The 14,884-nt window shown below is 43.5% G+C and overlaps 1 protein-coding gene across 1 annotated transcript in view; it reads left to right on the forward strand.

The window, feature by feature from the left end:
- TRABD2A (TraB domain containing 2A) overlaps nt 1-14,884 on the forward strand; it is a 271,296-nt gene that overhangs the window by 170,782 nt on the left and 85,630 nt on the right. Inside the window, exon 5 of the mRNA XM_073551339.1 lies at nt 5,425-5,515. Within this exon, the coding sequence (XP_073407440.1) occupies nt 5,425-5,515 (91 nt within the window). The remainder of the gene's footprint in view (nt 1-5,424; nt 5,516-14,884) is intronic.

Below are 14,884 nucleotides of genomic sequence, written 5' to 3' on the forward strand. Positions count from 1 at the left end.
TGGCACTATTAGCACAAGTTTGATCTGATAAGCACCTTGCTTTTTAAGCTTGCTTTTTTCATACTCCAGGGTAGGACCATGAGATACATTTACTTTTTATTAACCCATAGCCTGCTATTATTTTCACCCTGAGGAAGCAAAATTAGGTGTTTTTGAAATGTACGTCAGGGTCTGGCCGGTGCGCCCGACTTGCTATCACAATGGGTAAAGTTTACTTTGTTTCTTTATCCCTAACTGTTTGTGGGGAAATTTACCCCCACTTTTTGTGCATGCTAGTTTAACGCTTTTTACCATTGTATATATTTGACTTGCTAATCTTCATAGGGGTATTGTGCAACTATAGTTGTTTTGTATGCACATTCCACCAGTGGAACTGCTCCATACTGCTCTTTATTAGGGGTGTTTTTAACTCCCTGAGTGCCATAGTGGATTTAGTATCAGACAACTATTGAGTGTCTCTCTTGGTTTCTTTACCCTTGTGTGTTTACATTTGGGTTAGCATTGGTCTGTATCACATCTGGGTGATGCTCACTCATGTCTCTCATCATTTTATATTTATTATGTGACTATTTCTAAATAAGTCCTGTTCTTATGTGTGTTCTTTTGTACTAATAAAGTTGTATTTTTTAGTAGTGGACTTTTGTCTTTCTCCTCTTTGTCTCTTTAAAAATAGTTTGTAGCATCTAGTTTGTTATAGAGGCCTGATCCATAGGCCACAAACAAATTCTTCTGTTATTAAAGTCATACAGTAAAGGACCCGACTTTAAAACTAGTTTGTAGCATCTACTGTGTTCTAGAGGCCTGATCCTTGGTCCCCAAAAAATTCTTCTGTTATTAACGTCATAAAGTAAGGGACCTGACTTTAAAAATAGTTTGTAGCATCCATAATAACAGGGTCTGTACCACAGGACTGGCGTATAGCAAATGTGGCGCCAATATTCAAAAAGGGGACAAAAACTGAACTTGGAAATTATAGGCCAGTAAGTTTAGCCTCAGCTGTAGGTGAAATCCCAGAGGGTTTTCTAAGAGATACTATACTGGAGTATCTGAAGAAGAATAACCTCATGACCCAATATCATCATGGGTTTACAAGAGACCGTTCCTGTCAGACTAATCTGATAAGCTTTTATGAAGAGGTAAGTTCCAGACTGGACCAAGGGAATGCAGTGGACGTGGTGTACATGGAGTTTTCAAAAGCTTTTGATACCGTGCCAAAAAAAAGGTTAATACATAAAATGAGAACAATGGGGATAGGGGAAAATATGTGCAAGTGGGTTAAGAGCTGGCTCAGGGATAGGAAACAAAGGGTGGTTATTAATGGAGCACACTCGGACTGTGTCACGGTTAGCAGTGGGGTACCACAGGGGTCAGTTTTGGGCCCACTTCTTTTTAACATATTTATTAATGACCTTGTAGGGGGCATAGAGAGTAGAATTTCAATATTTGCAGATGACACTAGACTCTGCAGGGTAATCAATACAGAGGAGGACAATTTTATATTACAGGAGGATTTATGTAAACTAGAAGCTTGGGCTGATAAATGGCAAATGAGCTTTAATGGGGATAAATGTAAGGTCAGTAAGGTCATGCACTTGGGTAGAATGATCAAGATGTTTAATTATCTGCTTAATTGTAAAACACTGGGCAAAACTGTCACTGAAAAAGACCTGGGTGTATGGGTGGACGACATTTAGTGGCCAGTGTCAGGCAGCTGCTGCAAAGGCAAATAAAATAATGGGATGCATTAAAAGAGGCATAGATGCTCATGAGGAGAACATAATTTTACCTCTATATAAGTCACTAGTGCGACCACACTTAGAATACTGTGTACAGTTCTGGTCTCCGGTGTATAAGAAAGACATAGCTGAACTGGAGCAGGTGCAGAGAAGAGCAACCAATGTTATTAGCGAACTAGGGAGTCTGCAATACCAACACAGGTTATTACACTTGGGGTTATTTAGTTTGGAAAATTGAAGGCTTAGGGGTGATCTTATTACAATGTATAAATATATGCGGGGACAGTACAAAGACCTTTCTAATGATCTTTTTACTCTTAGACCTGTGACGGGGACAAGGGGGCATCCTCTACATCTGGAGGAAAGAAGGTTTAAGCATACTCACAGACGTGGATTCTTTACTGTAAGAGCAGTGAGACTATGGAACTCTCTGCCATATGATGTTGTAATGAGTGATTCCCTACTAAAATTTAAGAAAGGACTGGATGCCTTTCCTGAAAAGTATAATATTACAGGGTATATACACTAGTTTCCTTAATATTGCGTTGATCCAGGGAGCTAGTCTGATTACCGTATGTGGAGTCGGGAAGGAATTTTTTTCCCCAATGTGAAGCTTACTGTTTGCCACATGGGTTTTTTTGCCTTCCTCTGGATCAACATGTTAGAGCAAGTTAGGATAGGATATGGGTTGAACTAGATGGACTTAAAGTCTTCCTTCAACCTTAATAACTATGTTACTAAGTTACTATGTATGTAGTGTGTTATAGAGGCCTGGTCCTTGGTCCAAGAAAAATTTCTTCTGTTATCAACGTCATACAGTAAGGGACCTAACTTTAAAAATAGTTTGCAGCATCTAGTGTGTTATAGAGGTCTTATCCATGGGCCACATGCAAAGAAAAACCCACAAATAACATCAGCTAAAATACTGGACTCTGAAAACTAGCGGTGTGGCTGTTTCAAGATGCACAATAAGGAGACACTTGAAAAAAATGGGCTACATGGTCGAGTTGCCAGAAGAAAGCCATTACTGAGCAAATGCCGCAAAATATCTCTCCTACAATATGCAAAACAGCACAGAGACAAATCTCAAAACTTCTGGAACAAGGTAATTTGTAGTGATGAGACCAAAATTGAACTTGGCCACAACCATAAACGTTACATTTGGAGAGAGGTCAACAGGATCTATGATGAAAGAAACACCATTCCTACTGTAAAGCACGGAGGTGGTTCGCTGATGTCTTAGCGATGTGTGAGCTACAAAGGCACAGGAAACTTGGTCAAAGTTGAAGGAAAGATGAATGCAGCACGTTATCGGCAAATACTGGAGGCAAATTTGCAATCATCAGCCCGGAAGTTGTGCATGGGATGTACTTGGATGTTCCAACATGACAATGATCCAAAACACAAGGCCAAGTCGACCTGTCATTGGCTACAGCAGAACAAAGTGAAGGTTCTGAAGTGGCCATCTCAGTCTCCTGACCTCAATATCATTGAGTCACTCAAGCTGTCATTGATGTTAGAGGGGCAATACACGATATTAAGAAATGGGGTATGTAAACTTTTGATCAGGGTCATTTGGATTTTTTGGGTTGTCATTATGATTTGAAAAGAGAAAATACTGTAGTTTGACAATAAATGGCTTCACCCAAGAAGAAAAAGTTTTGTTATCATTCATATTCTCTGAAAAGTGGCCAAGAAAGCAAAATTTCTGCTGGAGCATTTAAACTTTTGATCACGACTGTAGATAGATAGATAATAGATAGATAGATAGATGTGGGATAGTTAGATAGATAATAGATAGAAGGATAGATAGATAGATAGATAGAAGGATAGATAGATAATAGAGAAAGAGATAGATAGATAGATAGATAGATAATAGATAGAAGAAGAGATAGGTAGATATGGGATAGATAGATAGATAGATAGATAGATAGATAGATAGATAGATAAGAAAAATCAAAGAAGCAGCACACCATCATTTTAGTGCAAAAAATGCTATTTAATAAAATGCCATTTGTGCGCGACGTTTCGACTCTGTGTGTGAGCCTTTTTCCAGCTTGAAATCCAGATGTGAAAAACTTGTTGCATCCTTCCAAAGAAGACTCGTGGCTGTATTAGCTCAAAAGGGTGCTTCTACTCAATACTGAGCAAAGGGCCTGAATACTTATGACCATGTGATATTTCAGTTTTTCTTTTTTAGTAAATTTGCAAAAATTTCTACATTTCTGTTTGTTTTCAGTCAAGATGGGGTGCAGAGTGTACATTAATGAGAAAAAAATGAACTTTTTTGAATTTACCAAATGGCTGCAATGAAACAAAGAGTGAAAAATTTAAAGGGGTCTGAACTGTATCTGCGCCATCTCAAGAGACTCCATACGCATTAGATTGTCGCCTGACTTTAACCGCTTCACGATCTATGATGTATAGGTATGCCATAGGTTGTGTCCCTGTATTTGCTGGCTCTGGCGCACATCTTTCCCGGGAAATATGATCAGCCTTTATGTGCCCCTAACAGCCATGGGTGTAATCGTGATCCACCCGCGGCTGTTAACATGTTAAATGTCGCTGTCAATCTCTGACAGCGGCATTTAACTCATGCCCGGTGCCTTGTCACGTGATCACAGGGCACCGATGAGTTGTCATGACAGCCGGGGTCTGCAGAAGACCCCTGTGCTAGTCATTGCAGATCTCCTATGAACGTTGGCTACGGCTTGGCATTCATAGGAGATGATGATTTCTGCTACACATAGCAGGAGGGAAGCCCAAACGATCAGAACATGTGTAGCACAAGCGATCAGAACATCTCAGTTTCAAGTCTCCTAAGGGGACTATTGAAACAAGTAAAAAGTAAAAAAAAAAATGTTTTAAAAGTATATAAAAAATTTAAAAAATATAAATGTTCAAATCACTCCACTTTTACCTCATTCAAAATAAAACAATAAAAAATACACATATTTGGTATCACTGCATTCAGAAACTCCCTATCTATGAAAATATAAAAAGAAATAAGCCCTCATCCAGACCCAGATCCAAAAAAAATGGAGACACTAGAGTTCTCAGAAAATAGCGTCTTTTTTTTCTTGCAAACTTTGGATTGTTTTTCACTACTTATAAAAAATAACCTAGACTTGTTTGGTGTCTATGAACTCACAATGACAGGTCAGTTTCAGCATTTAGTGAACATGGTATATGAAAAACCCAAAAAACAATTGTGGAATTGTACTTTTTTGGCTATTTCACTTCACTTGGATTTTTTCCCCTTTTCCAGTGCACAATATGGTTAAATCAGTGGTGCTGTTCAAAAGTAAAACTCGTCCTAGAAAAATCAACTGCCCACATGGCCATATTGATGGAAAAATAGAAAAGGTATGGCTTTGGAAAGAAGTGGAGCAAATCATGAAAATGCAATAATGGAAAACTGCAAGGTCGTGAAGGGGTTAATGTGGATAATGCCATAAAGTCACACAGAGTTTTTGAGGTGGATTTTGAAGCAGATCCATCAGTGTGAACATAAGCTTAGGCATAAAAATTGATAGACCTAGATCATTATTAGGGAAATTCCTTGTTTAGCTGAAAAAAGTGCACAACGGCCTCCTACAGTTATTGCTTCACCTTAGTGAAGGAGAATGAAAAGAATCCTTTTTATTATGTAGTAATCATTCACACTGTTGTTTTAATCTATGTGCAGGTCATTTCATGGGAAATAATACTGTCATTGATATTTTAAAACGGTACGGTTATGACGTGTACCACACCCCTGCCGGAAAGTCGATCATGAGGTAAGGCGGTATTGTGCTTGTACTTTATGTAAAGTGAACACCAATGTGTGCAGATATCAGTAATTGGAATCATCATATGAGACACGTATTTTGTGTGGCAGATTCTTTAAGGTGGGTTCACATGACCGATTCTCTACATCTGAAAAAAACAGTGCAATAAATTCTGATCAGACTTTGGTCTGAGTTTATTCAGAATTTGATCAAAGTGGCATCAGTTTTTCTCGGATGTGGAGAGGTAAAAAAAGTTTCTCCGTTCTGTCAGTCCATGAAAAATGTTTTCACAGACCCATAGACATTGCCGATTTTGATCCGACACTCGGATCAAAATCGGGCGTGTGTCTGATTTTTTCCACAGACCACTTGGTAAGATGACAAATCAGGCATGTGCACAAATCCTTAATAAACACACTACCCAGACCCATTTCCCTTACCAAGGGATTGGCCACACTTTAAATATCAATTAAACATACTGATCTTGTAGACAATACGCTACAACTAGACCAAAAAAGTGTGATAGAAACATACATGAGATAAAATTCCAATTTTTATTTCAACATATAAAATGAATAAAGTGCCTCATACCATACAAAAAGATCAAAATTAGCGAATACAAAAGTTCAAGGGACATAATAGAGACATATATTGAAAGCTATATCAAATTTGTGCATAAATATTTTCTGCAATTTTTTGTGAAAATATCTTGAAAAATATAAAGCAGAAAATATCTTCGAAAGCACATCATATAATTATCATCTTTAAATTTTATTCTTATATTTCTCAATAAAATCTTTTTATCACACAAATATTGCAAAAAACCGCATGGCCTGATTAGTGATAATTCACATAAGATAGATTCAAATTGACATTACAAAACTGACAAAATAGAATAATGGGAAAACTGCATCAGTTTATACATTGTGTGCTCCACAAAAAATAACATTCTAAAGAGAGTGCCGCCAAAATTTATCAACCTTCTATTTAATTTATATATTCATTAGAAAAATTCCTTGTAGCATATCAATTAAATAAAGGGGCAAAAAGCACACTGAAGCAGTTCCCAATATTGCTGTGTGCCTTGCACACTGTGAAATCTCATTAGAAATACAGACCAGAGCAAATGATTGCAGCTACAAATACTGCCGTTATATTACATATAACGCTACATTACATCACAGCTCACAACTAGACATATCATTCACAATATAGATGTTTTCCAGGGGGAGGAAGCATTGACTGCGAAACGCGCATCGGGGTCTAAGATCTTTAGCGAGCCATTTGGCATTTATGAGACAAGAGCTGGGAAGAGGTAATATGCCTTTATAAAACATCTATATTGTGAATGATATGTCTAGTTGTGAGCTGTGATGTAATGTAGCGTTATATGTAATATAACGGCAGTATTTGTAGCTGCAATTATTTGCTCTGGTCTGTATTTCTAATGATATTTCACAGTGTGCAAGGCACACAGCAATATTGGGAACTGCTTCAGTGTGCTTTTTGCCCCTTTATTTAATTGATATGCTACAAGGAATTTTTCTAATGAATATATAAATTAAATAGAAGGTTGATAAATTTTGGCGGCACTCTCTTTAGAATGTTATTTTTTGTGGAGCACACAATGTATAAACTAATGCAGTTTTCCATTATTCTATTTTGTCAGTTTTGTAATGTCAATTTGAATCTATCTTATGTGAATTATCACTAATCAGGCCATGCGGTTTTTTGCAATATTTGTGTGATAAAAAGATTTTATTGAGAAATATAAGAATAAAATTTAAAGATGATAATTATATGATGTGCTTTCAAAGATATTTTCTGCTTTATATTTTTCAAGATATTTTCACAAAAAATTGCAGAAAATATTTATGCACAACTTTGATATAGCTTTCAATATATGTCTCTATTATGTCCCTTGAACTTTTGTATTCGCTAATTTTGATCTTTTTGTATGGTATGAGGCACTTTATTCATTTTATATGTTGAAATAAAAATTGGAATTTTATCTCATGTATGTTTCTATCGCACTTTTTTGGTCTAGTTGTAGCGTATTGTCTACAAGATCAGTATGTTTAAATGTGCACAAATCCATAGAATATTATAGGTACGAAAACCACGGATAGCACTCGGATGAGAAAATCAGTCATGTGCACAAGAACTTATTGAAATGTGTTCCTGTGTTTCCTAAGCGAGGGTTCCTATTTGCTTCGGAACCAGTCAGTGTGCCTTGAATATTTGGTGATGTCATCCTTGTCATGTAGTACCACTGACCAGGAAGTGCAGCCGGCACAGATGAGCAGGGCCTCAGCTGCTGCAGGGAGGAGGGAGCCATCAGAAGAGCGGCTGGTGCAGCCACGCTGGGCACAGGGAGCAGCCAGGGGAAGGAAAATTAAACGGTCAGTTGGAGCTGACCCTGAAGAATGCAGGAGCCAGGGAACGGAAAGAGGCAAGAGGGTAAATCATGGTCATCATGATTAAGGGAGCTTGGTCTCCAGAAACGCGTTGATCCGACCATGTGTAAGGTGTCATGCTGATGTTTTATCCTCTCTATGGAATGTGTTTGTATTGAATAAGGGTCTAAGAGGTAAGGTTTCTCCTTGCGGAGAGTGACATGCCAGCTGTGGCTTGTCTGATTTGGCTTGTATCCTAAGTCATATTACAAGACTCGCTAAAGGGTTGATTGTGACTTGTAGGATCGCTACTACCAATAGGTGGCGCTGTAGAGCAAAAGTCCTCTTTCTTTCTGAAGAGGCAATTTGCATGTATTGAATAAAAAACTCTGCTTTTCACTACGCTGTTGAGCTGGACATTCTTCTTCATTTGGATTTCCCACACCCTGACACAGCGGGTCCGTGCTCCAGGCATTGCCAAGATGCAGAAGCGGTGAGCTGGAAACCTTTTTTTTCTCTGCAGCCGCACCAGGCTCATCCAGCTGGGAACAGAAAGGAGAACCAGTCAGCTGGAGCTGACCCAGAAGAGTGGCAGGTGCAGCCATGCCAGGCCCATGCAGTGGCGGGGAGCAGGAAGGAGAACCGGTCAGCTGGAGCTGACCCATAAGAGTGGCAGGCACAGCCATGTCAGGCCCATGCAGTGGCGGGGAGCAGGAGGGCGACCCGGTCAGCTGGAGCTGACCCGGATGAGTGGCTGGTGCATTCCCACAGAGCCCAGGCTTCAGGAGCAGCAGGACCTCGGTGGTGGAGATCCGGAAGACGACCCATCTTGGATGTTGTCAGCAGTGACGGCTGGTGCGATGTTCACAGGAGAGGGGAGATCGCTGCCAGGGATGCCGGCTGCAGGCGTGCAGTTGAAGTCTCTCCTCCTCCCACATGACGCGCTATTGTGGAGAGGAGGTCCAGGTCTAGCGGTGGGTTAACTACCTGGCGATGTCCCCAAACCTGACTCTGCCTCTGAAGAAGAGGGACAGATTTAATCTGGCAGTGAAGAAAGTGAAAGTAATTGCCATGGAGGACATGAAATGGTTGTTACGAGGCTTCCTCGTAGTCGGCCTGGTAAGTTACGTGGTTTACATGCGCCTTGGGGGAATGTAGATCATGTGGATTTGATGGAGCAGTATTTTCAGAGCGGTATGGCAGCCAATAGTGCAGCGGGTAATGAACGTGTGAGCGATGTGGTGTTGAAATTTTTAGTATGGTGCAGGGTTTTTTGTCACCTGTGGCAGGTTCTAGTGAACTTTGGCAGGGTGGCGCCAGAAGTTCGGAGTCAGCAGCGGTTGTGGAGAACCCGGTGGCTGTTAGTGGAGGGATTCCCGCACCAGTTGCGGTTAATCCAGTTGCGGCTAATGAGATGGTCATGTCACCAGCAGCTTCTGCAACTCCAGTGGATATGGTGTGGTTGGATGAGAGAGCAAGGGGAGAAGCTTGTGTGTGCTTTGATAGCCCCTTAGAGGCTTTTCGTCTGCTTCTTCTGAACCCTGAGAGTTTTTATTTACTCGGTTGTTTTTGGGACGGCCAGTATTATGTGGATTGTTGTTTACTGATGGGTTGTTCGATCTCGTGTTCCTATTTTGAAAAGTTTAGTTGTTTTATTGAATTGGTAATGAGGGAAGAATCTGGCTTGGATTCAGTCTTGCACTATGTAGATGATTTCTTGTGTGTTGGGCCGTCTGGGTCCTCAGTTTGTTCTTTGCTGCTTAGGACTGTTGAACAGGTAGCATCTCGTTTTGGCATTCCGTTGGCCCCGGAGACGTTTTTAGGAATTGAATTGGATTCTGTCAGGATGGAATGCCGCTTGCCAGAGGACAAGTTGTTGGATCTGAAGTTTTGTGTGCAGGTGAAGAAATTGTGCCTGCACCAATTGCAATCTCTTTTGGGTAAGTTGAATTTTGCATGTAGAATTTTACCCATGGGATGAGTTTTTTCACGGTGGTTAGCTCAGACGACGGCAGGCATAAAACATCCATTGCATTTTGTGAGATTGAATTCAGAGCACAAGGCGGATTTGACTGTCTTGGCAAATTTTCTTCAATCTTCTAATGGCAGGTCAGTATGGATTGATCAAGTCGTTTCTAATGTGGATCTGCTTTTGTTCACAGATGCGTCTGGTTCTTGTGGTTTTGGGGCTTAATTCGGTGGAAAATGGTGTGTTGGAGAGTGGCCGGAATCATGGAAAGCTGCAGGTTTAACAAGAAACATGGCATTGCTGGAAATGTTTCCTATTGTGGTGGCTTTGGAGGTTTGGGGTACTGAGTTGAGGATCAAGGATGTACGGTGCTGTTTGAGGCGGTCAAAGACGGATACGGCCGGTAGGGGTTGTTTGTTGGAATTGTGCAGTGTGGACCGTTTGTTTGAATGCCCGGTGAGTTGGGTTTCTTCGTACTTGGAGGTGAGAGGTCCAACATCGGGTTCCTTTTTGTTACATCAAGATGGATCTGCGTTATTGGTATATCAGTTTATTACCATTTTCAGGTGTGGATTGGCTCGTTGTGGTTTGAATGGCTTAGAGTTTGGTTCTCATTCATTTTGGATTGGGGCAGCCACTGAGGCTGCTCGCTGGGGTTTGGACATTAAAACTGTGAAAAAGATTGGTCGCTGGGTGTCGACAAGGTACCGGTCTTATGTCTGGCCTCATATAGTGTTTTATTATTATATTAATATATATAAGGGTTTGTTGCATTCCACCTTTTTTTTTATTTTGTTTTATGCTTCTGGACCCCCTTGGTGGATCTGGGTGTTAGGTGACTGGTACATATATTGGGGTTGTATTCAGGGAGACGCAAGACCGGCAGGGAATCAGTTGGGCATACTGAAGGAGGTGGCCATGGTATGGTGGATTGGTATCAGGGGTTTGCTGTGGAGCTAGGTAATACCCGAATTTCAGTTTCATGCCACTCTGGATAGGCCCTCGGAAATACTAGTTTTGCACACGGGTGGGAATGACTGGGGTTCCAGGACGTCTAGGGACTTGATCGGTGACATCAAGTTTGACTGCCTGAGGCTCTTGGCATCCTATCCGGGTGTAGTGCTTGTGTGGTCAGACATCGTTGCACACCTGGCGTGGAAACACACCAGGTCAGTCGAAAGGATAAATAAAGCCCGGAGCAAGGTGAATAGGGAGCTTTCCCGTTTCATTGCTCTGCACAGGGGAGTTGTTGTTCGTCATCGGGATCTGGAAGTTCCGTCCAGGGAATTTCCGTCCTGGGAATTTTTGTGGTCAGATGGGGTCCATTTAAATGATATCAGTATAGATATGCAAGCAGGTTGTGGGATGCAGTGACGCAAGAATGGCAGATCAAGGATTAACAATTTAATTGAACAGTAGAGATACTCCTCACAGGGAGGTGAATAGTTAATTTTCAAATGATGTTGCAATAAACAACAGCAATGTGATAGCAGTCCACTCAATAAACTTATCATGTTTGTGGCTTCCTCCGCCGCAGATGATCCAATGTGGGTTGTAGTCCCAGTAATGGCTGGTGCAAAGTCCACAGAGAAGATAAAACAGCTCATGGTATATCTTCTGGCAGCAACGGGCGGTCTCCGGTTTTACCGCTGAGCCAATTAGTCCATACACTTGTGCAGCCAAAGTCAGGGGAGCTGCATACAGTCTCTTGTTGAGGGGGATCTGCAGTGTGCTGTCCAGCAAAGAGGGCCACAACAAACAGTCCTGAACATGGCCCCTGTTCCTATGCCCATGCGCGCAACACTGAGCTTAATGAAGCCCACAGACCTTCTGCTGCTGCGCCCAGTGGTGTAATTATGTGTAGACGACCGCGGTACATTGCTGTGCTGCTGCACACCAAGCGGAGCAGGCGGCGCACACACCTGCTCTGTCTCTGCTGGTGGGAAAACTACTCGTTGCTCCGCTTGCTTTTGCCACGCCCTCTGCTTCCGGGTGAAGAGGTCTGTAAGGTCCCGTATTCTTTCCCCTGGACAACTTGGGATGCAGCTTTGACTATTCCAGACCCAGCGCAGTACAGGTGCCTGCAGCCCGGTCTTCCTCCTTACACCCCCCTCCTGTAGCTCACCATTCCACTGGTGAGAGTTCCTGCAGTAGACGTTCGCATTTTTCCATCTCTTGAATAATTCGCTGCCAAATAAATTGGCCTTGTTCATATTGAGTGGGGGGTATTCCAGTTGTCGTCCGCTCAGTCAGATGTAACTCGGGTTGAGTGGTAGGGTCAGGTTGCGGTGTGGAGGATGAGGGTTCGCCTGAGTTCTCTGGAGCAGCCATTTCTGGAGTTTCGGGCCCATGTACTTCCTTTGGACTAACGGACAAGGAGCCATCCCTTTCAGGTAACATAATGAATGTATCCTCTTCATCACAATCAGGAACCGTAAGGGTGAGTGCTGCAGGGACACTTGGTATTCTCTCTCCTGCTGCAGGGTCTCGAGGCAGACAAGGATGCAACATACTTCGGTGGACTATTCAGGTAGGCGCCCATTCCTCCCCTTTGGGTTGAACGTCATAGACGGGACCATTAGACCCAACTCGGGGTTTCACCCGATAAGCAGTCTTTTCCCAACTGTGCTCCAAGTTGCCTCGAGGTCACTTATCTCGGACCAGCACATGGTCTCCGACTTTGAGAGCTGTCCCTCGAATGGGTGCCGTTTCACGATATTCAAGCTCTCGAAACCTGGTCTGCACCAGCCGATGAATGGTCTATAACCTGTGTCGATGTTCTTAGACGCAGGAAGACATCCTCGTCTATGGGTAGTCTTCTGACGGATCTAGTTCCAGTTCCGTAATCTCCCATCCTTTTTGTCCGAACAGCAGGGTATACGGGGTGCATCTGGTCGTACTGCGCAGCCAGTTGTTGTACACCTAGACCAGTTCAGCCACATACTCAGGCCAGCTGACTTTCCTGTCTTCCAGCGTTCTCAACATTTGGATCAGTGTCCAGTTGAAGCGCTCACAGGCTCCATTCCTTTGGGGATGATAGGGCATCGTCCGGGACTTCTCAATCTGGTACAAACGATGCAGCTCCTCCATCACTCGGCCTTGGAAACAAACCCCCTGATCGGAATGAATCCTCTTCAGACAGCCATACATCCGGATGAAGTCTCGACAAATGCAGTTTGATCTCGAGTGGGAGTCACCACAGCAAATTTGGTAAAGTGGTCAGTCATCACTAAGCAGTGTTCATATACCAGATGAGTGGGGCCCACGGTCAAGTAGTCGATCATCAGTAACGCTAAGGGAGCGGAACTCACGATAGTCTGTATGGGGGCTTACTGTTCTGGAGGTTGAAGCAGAGCTTCAACAGTGCTGGAAGCTTCTACTGCAGTCTTCAATCAGGGGTGGTATACCAAATTCTGTAACCACTGGAATGTCTTCTCTGGGCCAAAGTGAGCTCCTCTCTCATGAGCCTCTGTAGCTACCACGCTGATTAACTTCTGTGGGAGTACCACTTGCCAGGTAACCCTCAACTCCAGTACCAACTGCACCCTCCAATACAGCAAGTCATCTTCCAACTGGAGCCTCTCCCACTGCCTGAGAATCTGCAGCGTTCCCAGGGACAGGGCATCTCTTTCACTTCGGCTAGGGAGTTGTTTCAAGGCCACCTACAGTCTCATCTAAGTGAGTTCCCTATCTTCCTGTTGGAGTCACACCCAGTGGTCTCGAGGTCGTCCCAGCACTTGTTCTCCCGACGCCTCTCTGATCTGCCCCTGCATCACCGCCAACGTCCTGGCGAGGCATTGTAACCCAGGAATCTCTTCTACCTCTAGCTCTTCAAATTGGTCGTGTCTAGGTCGATCATGGGTCACTCTCGACAGAGCATCAGCATGTGTGTTCTCGGCCCCCTTTCGGTATGCAATCTTATACCAATACCTCGCCATGCGGGCCACTCATCTCTGCTCCAAGGCCCCCAGTTTTGCATTTTCTAGGTGAGCCAGAGTATTGTTGTCGGTGCACACAAAGGCCTTGTACCCTGACAGATATTCATTGAATTTCTCAGTCATCACCCACACTAGCACCAGCAGTTCTAGCTTGAAAAAGCTGTAGTTATCCGGGTTACATTCTGAGTCATGAAGGAACCGGCTTGCGTAGGCAATCACTCGCTCTTTCCCATCCTGCATTTGTGACAGGACAGCTCATAGGCCGTGTAGGCTTCCGTCAGTGTGAAGGATGAAGGGCTGGGAGAACTCTGCATAGGCCAAAATTGGGGCCTCAGTCAAGGCCATCATTAAAGCTCGGAAGGCTTCATCCTTGCTGTTTCCCCAATGGATGGTCTGATTGTTTGCACCAGGTGGCATTCCGTGCTTCTGTAAGTGACTCAACACCTGTCTCTGGTTTTACCCACTGAGCCAATTAGTCCATACACTTGTGCAGCCAAAGTCAAGGAAGCTGCATACAATCTCTGGTTGAGGGGGATCTGTGGTGTGCTGTCTGGCAAAGAGGACCACAAGAAACAGTCCTGAACATGGCCCCCGTTCCTATGCCCGCGCGCGCGACACTGAGCTTATTGGAGCCCACGGACATTCTTCTGCTGCTGGGCTCAGTGGGATGGTCGTGTGTAGCCGACCGTGGTACGTTGTGTTGCTGCTGCACACCAAGTGGAGCATGCTGCGCACCTCCGTGCCTTGTCTCCGCCGGCGGGAAAACGACTTGTCGCTTTGCGCACTTTTCCCTTTGCCATGCCCCCTGCTTCCGGGTGACAAGGTCTGCCCGGTCCCTTATTCTTTCCCCTGGACAACTTGCTAAGCAACCTTGACAGTTCTGGACCCAACGCAGTACAGGTGCCAGCAGCCCTGTCTTCCTCATTAGCACTGATGGAGGGAGTAGAAAAGGCACTTTTGGTGTGGTGGGACTCCCTGGCATAAGGGGTCATTCCTGCTCACTATAGCGAAAAGGAGGGGGGGTTTCAAGGATGTTGCTTACACCAATGGAGGACGGGGGAGTCCAATTCAGGGA

The sequence above is a fragment of the Dendrobates tinctorius genome, unplaced genomic scaffold (genome assembly GCF_039654945.1).
Source record: "Dendrobates tinctorius isolate UK_male_01 unplaced genomic scaffold, ASM3965494v1 ptg000175l, whole genome shotgun sequence".
NCBI lineage: Eukaryota > Metazoa > Chordata > Amphibia > Anura > Dendrobatidae > Dendrobates > Dendrobates tinctorius.